Source organism: Littorina saxatilis, linkage group LG17 (assembly GCF_037325665.1).
Source record: "Littorina saxatilis isolate snail1 linkage group LG17, US_GU_Lsax_2.0, whole genome shotgun sequence".
NCBI classification, from domain to species: domain Eukaryota; kingdom Metazoa; phylum Mollusca; class Gastropoda; order Littorinimorpha; family Littorinidae; genus Littorina; species Littorina saxatilis.
In genome coordinates this window covers 24,343,829-24,356,050 of record NC_090261.1, presented here as the reverse complement: position 1 = coordinate 24,356,050, position 12,222 = coordinate 24,343,829, and the positions used below count along the sequence as shown (strand labels likewise).

Genomic DNA, 12,222 nt, shown 5'->3' with positions numbered 1-12,222 from the left:
AGTGGACGACATGCATTAATATCAGTTTGGATATTAACACAAAAATACAATGCAGTTCTGAAAGACTTTAGAGAGCAACTCAAAACAATAACATTGTTCTATTCAAAGGACCGTGACAGTTTTGAAGAGTGTCTTCGAGAAAATGATGTCATTGAAAACAAACAGGAGAGAGAAAGAATAAAGAATAATCTGAAATCTTCTAAGCACTCGAAACTGGTTTTAAAAACTGATCAACCAGTTCAGTATGTATGTTTGTAGAAATCCTTGCTAAGTTCTTGTCAAGTTCTTACTCAAGTTCTTACTAAGTTCTTACCAAGTTCTTACTCAAGTTCTTGTCAAGTTCTTACTAAGTTCTTGTCAAGTTCTTACTCAAGTTCTTGTCAAGTTCCTACCTAAGTTCTTACTCAAGTTCCTACCTAAGTTCTTGTTAAGTTCCTACCCAAGTTCTTACTCAAGTTTAATTACTAGATTTTAATTTTATTCTGCATCAAAATAAAATGAACTGTGATGAATTGCTGATGCAGACTGCTACAGATATTGAAATCTGTGACAGTAGGACTATACCTGATAAAAAAGAAAGATTGTATTCACTTGCTGTTTGTGGAAAAACAAAACACTACCTTGGGCAGCAGTTAACTGTGGAAGAAGTACAACATCTTTCCTCAGAAGATATAGAAAAGTATCATGGACGGTATGAATCAGTGCTTGGTTCTAAGATGGTTAGAAGTATTGGACAGACTGTTATAGGTTTGTACACAAAGATTTTTGGACATTTTACACCTCTCGACTCGGAGGAAGACTTAACACATGATCTAACTCATGACCCTGTTGTTTCCAAGTCCCTCGAATCTCTTGCCTGTGACCTGTATTATCGATTTGGTGCTTTATTAGTACCATTTGTTGCTGGATTAATTACTTTCAAACACATTAATTTTCAGAATAAAAAAGATGACGGATCAGTTGAAGCAGACAGTGGAGCAGACGAAAATACCAGAAGTGAACACAGTGACAAAGAAACCTGGTAGAGTAGAAGCAGGAAAAAAACTAGCCGAATGGAACAGACAAAAAAAGTTAAATCAAAAGGCAAAGCAGAACATTATATCTGAAGTTGAGCAGACACCAAACATTCCTGAAGTGACTAAGGTCACACAAACTGATCAAGAATTAAAATCTTCATTTCTATCATACAGAAAAGTAGCTGTAGCAGCTGTTGTTGGAGGAGGTGGATACTTGCTTTACAAACTTTGGCAAGGCAAATATAAAGTGTCAGAAAAACCAAAATCAGAAACACCAAAATCAGAAACACCAAAACCAACAAACAAAGCAGTACAAACAATAAAAAAGCCCACAGTAGTACCTGCAGTGGATTCATTTCATATGGAATAATTTTAATATTTTAATTTTGATAACATAAAAATGAGTTCTGAAAAGACAATAGTTAATCTAGTTTATCACGCTGCAGTGATTGGAGGCTTGAGTGTAGGTTACACAATGCTGGGTAAAAGTCTCCTCAGAATGAAACCAGCCGACTTGGGAAAGTTAGACTTCGAAGACGGTGCTAAACTAATTGGTGTTGTGACAGCTTCCTTTGCAACAAAAGACTTCCTGGTGAAGCAAGGAATTATTCCAGAAAATATAAACATGTAAGACAATAAAATGGCTAGCTTGGTTATGATGGTGGGAGGTGCGATTGTAAATGCGCTTGCATTTTCTGGCAGCAACTATTTGTTTTCTAAACTGCAAAATGGTGAAGAGAGGGAAAGGCACAACAAAGCCATGGAACAACTGGCGAAAGCACAGGATGAATACGAGAAGAAACGAATTGCGCAGTTAGACTTTATGAATGATAAACTCAGGCAGCAAGGACATGCAAACAAAACCTTTGCCAATGTTGATGCAGCCATTCAAGAATACTATCTTGTAACTGGAAAGAAAATGAAGACAAGTGCTCCTCCAAAACTGGGTGACTTTTATCAGCCTTCAGAAGAGCAGAAGGTGGGCGAGATTGTTTTCATTGTTATTGGTATGGCTGTTGTTTACTTTATTGCGCGTGCTGTCAAATCTTAATATTCTGTCATTTAAAAAACCATGAGTGATGCTTTGTTATCTAAAATATATTATTCCCCAAAAGGATACTGGAAAGGAAGAACTGCTATTGACAAGCTCAGTGACGCAGCAGGTGTTTCTCAAGATATAGCAAAGAAATGGTTGTCAAAGCAGGCAGTTTGGCAGATCTATTTACCTGCACCAAGAAAAATTACACGACCACACTTTGTTAACATTAAACCGAATGACACTCATCAAATAGACCTGCTGTATTTACCGCACGACACAGTCAGAAGGAAGAAATATAAGTATGCACTGACTGTAGTTGATGTTGCAACAAGATACAAAGATGCTGAACCGTTGACAGAGAAAAGTGCTATAGCTACAGCTGTTGCCCTGCAAGAAATTTACAGACGTGGACCACTAAAGTATCCCAGAATGATTCAGTGCGATGATGGTAAGGAGTTTAAAGGAGCTGTCAACCAGCTTCTGTTAAAACATCATGTTACAGTGAAGAGAGGTATTCCAGGAAACCACAGGTCACAGGCTATTGTTGAGAGCTTTAACAAACAGTTGGCAGAAAAACTGTTTTCATATCAGTACCATCAGGAATTTTTGGACACAGAAAGTAAATTGCGTAACACTGAATGGGTCAAAAGATTACCATCAGTACTTAGAGCAATGAATCTGGAGGTATTTAAAGCTACAGGGTTAAGACCAGTTGATGCAATCAAACAGAAAACAATACCTGTTGCTCCAAAGTCAACAACACCAGTGGCATTACTACCTTTCAATCAGAAAGTCAGATATTTATATGCACCCGGTGAAGCTGAGGGTGACAGCAGGAAGCGTGCAACGGATCCAATCTGGAGTATTGACATTCATGAAATCAAGAGAGTAGTAGAGACAAATCCACCTATATATTACTTGAGAGAACCAGCACCGCAAAGAGCCTTTGTAAAAGAGGAATTACAATTAGTTCCACGTGGTACAAATGTTAAATGATTTTTTATTTCAGATTTTATAGTGTTAACAAAAATGGAAGCTCTGAGAAAGAATTCTAAGCAACTTCATTTTTTTTTAATTTATATTTTTATTTTGAGTTATAAAATCAAACTCACAGCGATGGAAGACTCTGTATTAGAATCTTTATCGACAGTATTTGACACCGTTGAATTACAAGTAACGGATCCTCAAAATGTGCAGTCCAGTGTGCAAGACGCCATTGAACAAATTCCAAACAATTTGTTGATTGAACCTCCAGTAAAAGTGCAGATAGTCAGTTTAATAAAATACAAAACAGTCAGTGATGAGGTGCTAGAAGTTCATGTTTCAACCAGACAACTAGCACTTAATTCTATGGCAGAATTGAATGGAAACTGGGCAGATGAAATGATGAAACGGTTTGAGCAAGCTGCAGAGGATGCAAAGATGAAAGGATCCGGATGGTCAGAAGGTGAAATTCTAAAAATAGAATTGAAGCTAAGTAAATTTGCCCCCATCAGAGGTAGAAGTTACATACCTTTACCTCCTGCTCTTGTCAAAAAACGTGCTGTGCTGAACATAAAGAATGATGATGACAAATGTTTTATGTGGTGTGTTCTGGCAAGACTGTACAGTGTAAAGAAAAATGCAGAAAGAGTGTCTAACTATCATGCATACAGAAATAAACTAAACTTTACTGGTATTGAATTTCCTGTCAGCATTACAAGCATTGACAAATTTGAACAGCAAAACAAACCCATCACCGTAAATGTTTACACGTGGGATGAGGAAGATGAACTGAAACCAGTCAGAATATCAAAGAACTCACCAACGATTGGTGATTGTGATACTAACCATGTTGACATGTTACTAATGACTGATGGTGTAAAATATCATTACACTTTGATTCGTACAATGAGTAGACTGATGGCGAGCACAAGCAATCACAATAGTAAACAAGACTTTTGTAGGCGATGTCTCTTGCGTATTCCATCAATTCATGCAGCACTTATACACAAGCAACATTGTAAGAGCGTTGATGATGCGGTTGTGAAGTTAACAACACCACCGCCAGACAGCAAAGTGTATTTTAAGAATGTATGCAAACTACAGAAAAGTCCTTATGTTGTTTATGCTGACTTTGAATCTATCATTGTGCCATATGAAGGACCTTTACCAAAAGACCTACCTAAAACAGTAACTCTAAGTAATCATCAAGTCTGTTCATATGCATTTATTGTTGTTAGTTCAGATGGTAAACATTCTAAACCGCAATTGTACAGAGGACCTAATGCAGCAAAGAACTTCTTACAGCAAATGAACCAAGTGCGAAATGACTGCTCCAAACAACTGAATCTTTCAGACATTGTTATGAAACCTGAAGACCAAGAACAGTTTAACTCTACCACACAGTGTTGGATATGCGAACAAAGTCTAACACCAAACACAGACAATCCAATAGTAAGAGATCATGATCATGTAAGTGGGCAGTTCCGAGGAGCAGCACACAGCAAATGTAATCTACAATTAAAGTTTGATCCTAAGACTTGGAAGCTTCCAATCTTCTTCCATAACTTGCGCGGTTATGATTCACATCTGATCATGCAGGCAGTAACTGATGAATACAAAGCAAGATGCATTGCGCAGTCTTCAGAAAAGTACATGGCCTTTACTCTGAATAGTTTACACTTCTACGATTCTGCTCAACATCTGATGGGAACACTTGAGTCTTTATCTTCATCACTAACTGCTTTCCCAATCACATGTAAGTACTTTGACAGTGACTTAGTTAGAAAGGGAGTCTATCCATATGAATACATGGATTCGTGGGAGAGGTTTGATGAAGATGAGTTACCACCAAAGGATGCTTACTTCTCACGGCTGAAGGGTAAAGGTATAAGTGACGAAGACTATGAACACGCTAAGACTGCATGGAATAAATTAGGATGTAATACAATGGGTGATTATCATGATCAATATTTGTTGGCTGATGTTTGTTTACTTGCAGATATATTTGAGAATTACAGAAGAACATGTATGAAGCACTACAATCTAGATCCTTCACATTACATATCTGCACCAGGCATGAGCTGGGATGCATTTCTTAGATTTACAGGAGTAAAGATTGACTTGCTATCAGATCTTCCTACACTTCAGATGATTGAAAATGGACTACGTGGAGGAATCAGTATGGCTTCACACAATTACTGCAAAGCCAACAACAAATACTTGGACGACTTTGATCCTATGAAACCTTCTAATTACATCATGTATCTAGATGCAAACAATTTGTATGGTTGGGCAATGTGTCAGACGCTTCCACTTCGGAACTTTAAGATCTATTCAGGACCATTTTCACAATGTGTTGTGCTGACAATATTAAAAGCAGGCCCAGACAGTCGAAAGGGATGGATACTAGAAGTTGACTTAGACTATCCACTATCACTTCATGATCTACATAATGATTATCCTTTAGCGGCTGAGAGGTTAAAAGTAAACCCAAGAGAACCTCCAAAGCTGGTGCCCAATCTGTTTCACAAAAAGAAGTATGTGTGTCACTACAGACTGTTACAGTTTTACATTAGACATGGATTAATTTTGAAGGCTGTTCATCGTATAATTTTATTTGATCAAGAACAGTTTATGAAACCTTACATCATGAAAAACACAGAACTGAGAACCAAAGCCGCTGATGCATCAGAGAAAGACTTTTTTAAACTGATGAACAACAGTTGCTTTGGTAAGACAATGGAAAACCCACACAAGAGAAAGGATGTTAGACTTGTTACAAGAGAAAATGAGGCCATCAAGCTGACATCCAAACCACAGTATCAAGACTTTAAATACTTTCATGAACAGCTGTATGGTATCTTAATGAAAAAACTTGTAGTCAAGCTTGACAAACCAGTATTCATAGGCTTTACTGTGCTAGAGTTGTCAAAACTGTTGATGCTTGAGTTTTTGTATGATTATTTGAAACCAAGATATCCCAAATCGAGAGTACTTTACACAGACACAGATTCATTCTTACTTGACATTCCAGCGGATGACATTTACAAAGATCTAGAAGCTGAAAGTCCTGCAGTAAAAGGAAAAGATTCTTTTTATGACACTTGCGACTACCCTAAAGAATCACCATTGCACTCAAATGTTAACAAGAAGGTTATTGGAAAGATGAAAGATGAAATGAATGGGAAGATAATTAAGGAGTATGTTGGATTGCGTGCAAAGATGTACAGTGTTGCAAGTGAGAAAGGGGTGGTTAAAAAAGCAAAGGGTGTAAGCAAACAGGTTGTAAAGTCGAGCATATCGCATGATAACTACAAGGAAGCACTGTTTCAGAAGCGAGTGTTTCACCATGACAACCCTAAGATCAGTTCCGCGCTTCATCAGATCAACACAACTATTGTAAACAAGAAATCTTTAGATGCTAATGACACAAAGCGCGTTTATTCATCACCAGAATATTCTTATGCAATTGGCCACTGGAGAATAAACGCGGCTCCAAATAGTCTGGGTGTGTAATAAGAATGTTTGTCAATCGGGAAAACCCGCTATGACAGCTTTGTTTTGACTGCAGCGGGGGAGAGGAAGTTGCTTGCGTTTGGGATGTGTTTGTGTGAAAGGGGAGTACTAGGCTTTGTTGAGTTTCAAAGCAGCCACCAAGTACACTTGTCAAAGCTTGAATCAATAAACAAGTCATTTGCATAAAGTGCACTCGGCGGCCGCCTGAAAAGGCAGCCTTTAGAAGTTGTTTGACGGGTTGGAAGAAACATCAATAGCAGGCAATACAAAGACCTGGCGCTCCAGCCTGGAGCGCTCTGCTCAACCGTGACTGACTTCTCACAACTGAGTGTAGTGACGGGTTGGAAGAAACATCAATAGCAGGCAATACAAAGACCTGGCGCTCCAGCCTGGAGCGCTCTGCTCAACCGTGACTGACTTCTCACAACTGAGTGTTTTCTACCTGAGAGGATCGTGTTTGGAGTTGTAGTGGTTCTTGCATGGGAGAAGTCCAATATTTTCTAATCTCCTCATTACTTTCAAACATTGTCTTCAAATCTTTTTTCAGAGAGTAGATTTCAATGAAAGACAGACCAACTGTAGAAAACCTGCTAAAGTATGGTTTCAGCAAACGAGCAATCTCTCTCAGTTTGCGTGAATAAGCTGGTGAGATGCCAATGTTTGCCTGCAACCACTCTTCCCACTTGTTTTTGTGAATTCCTCGTTCCTTTTCTTCCTGAAAGAATTTGAAAGATGCATCCAGAAGAGAACCATACTGAAGGTTAAAACACATACTGGTGGCCTCCTGTCTTTGAATCTGCCTGTATCCTTCCTTCAGCTTTTCAATAGCAGCATCTGATGACCCTATTTTCTCTGAGGAAAAAAAGAAAACTTCTTTCCTAACTGTCTTACTCACATCAACCTCTTTTGACTGCAAGTATTGATGGAGTTCTTCTGGTGACATAACCTTTCGTTTTTTTACCTGCTCCCCATACAGAGATGTCAGTTTTCTTTTTGGTTGGGAGAGAAATCTAGGTAGTTTCCTACTTTCTGATGGCCCTTCTCTTTTCATTCTATTCAATACATCAACATAATTATTATGATGAAATATATGCTCCTCAATGATGCCAAGTTGTTCTACACTCCATCTGCTTTGTTGATCCATATCTTGAGGAAGAAGTTCTCTCTCTAATTCTTCAGAAATGCTATCTTGACTCTCACAGAAAGCACAACTGCACGGCAGGCGAGTCCGGAATGAAATGGCAAAATCACCAGGCTATGTTACAATCAATACCAAGTGGTGGGCGGACGTGACGTAACTGTTGCTATCACATGATTTAATCTTGTCTTGCCATTGGAGGAATCAGTATAGAAGACAAGCTTGCTGTTTGTTTTTACCAGATCAATACGGTAGTTATGGCTAGCCGACCGACGGGCAGATTGGATCAATACGCACGCTGGCTGCAACTAGTTAATATTTCAATGGAAACTAAATTTAGCGTTGCACAGAGAGAAAGGGGGAATGTACGTTCTGGGTTACTGATTCCGACAGACCCGGCATTGGTTCAAAACAACCTTACTTTACTGTATTTTTTTTGTATGGATTTATGCAGTATTTTTCTGATTTTGTCGCATGTTTCATTTTAGTAAAAGTTTAGTCCAGAAGCCTATTTTGCGTTAATATTTAGGGTCTGTCGGAATCGGTGAGCCAGAACGTACATTCCCCCTTTCTCTACTTTTCACTCTTCAGTCGGAAATACACTGTACATAACACAGCTCCCACTCTCCCTCACTAATGCCTACCCCAAGCCGTGACAACTGATGCTTGGAAATTGTGTGGAAGAGTACACCTCTCTATTTCTCTCCAATGCTCTTCCTGCTGACATGCAGTGACACCGGACACCCCACAGAGTTTAGCCAGCTACCCCTCCACCCCCCCCCCCCCTCTCTCTCTCTCACTCCCTCCAGCCATGTACTGTTTGGGGCTGTGGCCAGAGAGGTCAGCTCCAACTGTTCACTCAGAGCAAAACCAGTTGACTGTGTCGTAACTTTTGACAAAGCAAGACAACTGAAGGGTTCACAGATTAGGCAACCGACTCACTGGTCAAGGCTGAGGGGAAACAAGAGTATCTTGTCAATGAAAGAGGTTACACACAGACACACGATGCTGAGAACTGTGGCCGGTTTTTCACTCTCTTTCGCTCAGGACCTTCATCAACTGTGGTTTCTGTTGTTTACGTCCAACAGACAAGAATAAAGAGCACAGTGCAGTTTCATGTTGGCATCTTCGCATGTACTCCACTCCTGACCAAAACTACCCCCCCGCCCCCCCCCCCCCCTCCTGATGGGTACAGGTGCACTCAAGTTACCAGTGACTGTCGTCACGCCATTGCGGCTGTGATCTTTGTACCAAGAGCCGGACTGCTCTGTTATCGATTTTGTTGTGGTGAAAATTTGACGATGGTCTGTCCGTACATTGGAGGTATGACCTGCTGTTGGGACCGAAAATGAGTGTCCGCGTCCACGTTTTGCAGGTGTCCGTTTAAGGGGGGGCAAATATAGAAGGAAAACACTCCGTGCCGAGCAAATGTGTCCGTACATGTCAGGTGTCCGCTCACGCCGGGGGCTGTACATTGCAGGGACTGCTGTACTACATTACGGCAGACTCTTGAATCACTCAGTTGGCAGATCTGTTGTGTCGTGGAATACAGATATTCACAACCCTTCTTATCTGTTTGTCTCTTCCAGATATGTACTGTTTGGGGAAAAAACCCATCTGTTAATTGATAGTATTCAATACTGAAAATTGACAGCGCTCTTCACTATGATGAGAAAGTCTTCAGGTTAATCTGTATTACAGTGGAACCCCCCATTTAAGACCTAAACAAATCTGAGAAAATGTTATCTTAAAAGGGAGGTAAATTTACAGAGGTTATGAACAGAAAGTCTGAGAATACAGGGTCTTAAAAGGGAGGAGGTCTTAAATTGGGGGATCTTAAAAGGGGGCTTCCACAATAGTTCCTTCACCTAGATTTCTCTCTGTTGTCACACAGACAGCACGAAGAAGGCCGGTTACCGCCTGGTGGGTGATGTGGACTTTGCGTCGGCCAAGGAGGTGGCGTCGTGGATCACACCCGTCCCTGGTGGCGTGGGCCCCATGACAGTCGCCATGCTGCTGAAGAACACTGTGGATCAGTCCCGCAAGGCTACTGAAGCTGCTGGGGTCAGTCAGTGAGAGAGAGAGAGATATTAAATGAAATAACATTTTACGAGGGTTGTGGCCTAAGCATTATAAAAAAGTTTTTTTTCAACCAGCCCTCGCCCAGACAGGGACTTCTCTAATCACATAATATGTACATGGACATTCACAAAAAGAGAGAGAAACAGAGAGAGAGAGAGAGAGAGCATTTTGCTTTGGAGACCTAATGAAGGCTCAATAGCGGAGTACGTGTGCTAGTTTTGTTGTTGTCCAAATGTTTGTGTTCTGAAAATATCAAGAAAATGTTGTGACTTGTTGCAGGGGGTGGATGAGTGGAAACTGAATCCTCTTCCCCTTGAGCTGAACACTCCAGTGCCAAGGTAACACTTTTCTTAGATATGTGTGATAGTCTGATTTGTACCAGCACTAAAGTGTGTGTCTTATTTGTAGTTTGGCTCCTGTGTTTAGTTCTCAATGTGACCGTAGTTTTTGAAATGTTGCTGTTCATATCCCTTAAAAATGTGACATGAAAGGTGAAGAAATCCTCTTTGCAATTGAACCCCCCCCCTCCCTCCCTCCATTTGAAGAGCCTATTTTCAAGATTTTATTTTGCAGTGATACTGTCTGTAAATGTACGTTCATTTAGAGACTAGCCCCCTTCCCCTCCATTTTAAGACTTGATTTTTTTAGATTTTTGAGATCTTAAATGAGGGTTCCACTGTTATGCATTCTGATGCTTTGGGACTGTAGACTGCTGAACTTCGTTTTTTTTTCTGATTCTTTAAACAGAGTACAGACACCTTTTTGACTCGCATGCGAAGCAAAAGTGAGTCTATGTACTCACCCGAGTTGTCCGTCCGTCCGTCCCGGCGTCCGTCCGGAAAACTTAACGTTGGATATTTCTTGGACACTATTAAGTCTATCAGCACCTGATGTGGCCTGATGGTGTATGGTTACAAGATCTCAAAAAACATGTGCGGCAACTTGACCTCACTTCAAGTTCAAGGTCACAGGGGCCATAATTGTTGTCTTAAAAACGACCATTTTTCACATTTTCGCATTTTTTTCTGAAGTTATCGAGAATGGCAACCTTAGCTATGTATGCTATACAGGGCAATGTAAGCCCTATCTTTGGACACCAGTTTGGTTGACCTTGCTTCAAGGTCAAGGTCGCAAGGGTCCTTTAAAGTTGGATTGTATACATATTTTGAAGTGACCTTGACCCTGAACTATGGAAGATAACTGTTTCAAACTTAAAAATTATGTGGGGCACATGTTATGCTTTCATCATGAGACACATTTGGTCACATATGATCAAGGTCAAGGTCACTTTGACCCTTATGAAATGTGACCAAAATAAGGTAGTGAACCACTAAAAGTGACCATATCTCATGGTAGAAAGAGCCAATAAGCACCATTGTACTTCCTATGTCTTGAATTAACAGCTATGTGTTGCATGACCTTGGATGACCTTGACCTTGGGTCAAGGTCACATGTATTTTGGTAGGAAAAATGTGTAAAGCAATTCTTAGTGTATGATGTCATTGCTAGGTTTAGTTATTTGACCTTGACCCTGAAGGTCAAGGTCATGTAAAGGTCAAGGTCAAGCATGTGAGTCGTATGGGCTTTGCCCTTCTTGTTACAAAAAGAAATAATGACCTCTCTTCGCAGTGACATTGATATAGCCCAGAGTCAGACTCCCAAGGACATTGACATCCTTGCACGTGAAGTCCGTCTGCTGCCAGCAGAGGTTGACCTGTACGGCAAGAAGAAGGCCAAGGTCTCTCTGCAGGTTCTGCAGCGGCTGGGCAGCCAGAAGGACGGACGCTATGTTGTGGTCACAGGGTAGGTGAAGATTCATTCATTGCTTGTCGATCACCCTTAAGCTTAGAACTTTTATAGGATTTGCGTCATAAAAATACCCTTTATATTTACTATTATTATTGGTAGTAGTAGTAGTATGTCTGTGTGTCTATTGAAGACCCCATGCAAATGCTGCAGAGTAGATGTGGGGGCAGTTGCTAAAGTCTGCTTCTCGAAGCTGGCTGCACAGATTTAGTAGTGAGTTTTTTGTAAAAGTCTTGGTGAAGTCGACTACACAAAGTCTGCTTCTCGAAACTGGCTACACAGATTTAGTAGTGAGTGTGTAATTGTCTTGGTGAAGTCGACTACACAAAGTCTGCTTCTCGAAGCTGGCTGCACAGATTTAGTAGTGAGTTTTTTGTAAAAGTCTTGGTGAAGTTGACTACACAAAGTCTGCTTCTCGAAGCTGGCTGCACAGATTTAGTTGTGAGTTTTTGAGTCACTTGAGAAAAAGTGACTCTATGTAATCGGTCAGTGTTAGTCTGTCCGGCCGGCCGTCCGGCCGGCCGTCCGGCCGGCCGTCCGTAGACACCACCTTAACGTTGGACTTTTCTCGGAAACTATCAAAGCGATCGGGCTCATATTTTGTTTAGTCGTGACCTCCAATGACCTCTACACTTTAACGA

The 12,222-nt window shown here is 40.6% G+C and overlaps 1 protein-coding gene across 1 annotated transcript in view; it reads left to right on the top strand.

The window, feature by feature from the left end:
• The window catches only part of LOC138953208 (C-1-tetrahydrofolate synthase, cytoplasmic-like), a 44,129-nt gene that overhangs the window by 17,987 nt on the left and 13,920 nt on the right, over positions 1-12,222 (top strand). The window contains exons 9-11 of the mRNA XM_070325000.1: positions 9,588-9,757; positions 10,055-10,113; positions 11,405-11,578. Coding sequence (XP_070181101.1) covers positions 9,588-9,757; positions 10,055-10,113; positions 11,405-11,578 — 403 coding nt within the window. The remainder of the gene's footprint in view (positions 1-9,587; positions 9,758-10,054; positions 10,114-11,404; positions 11,579-12,222) is intronic.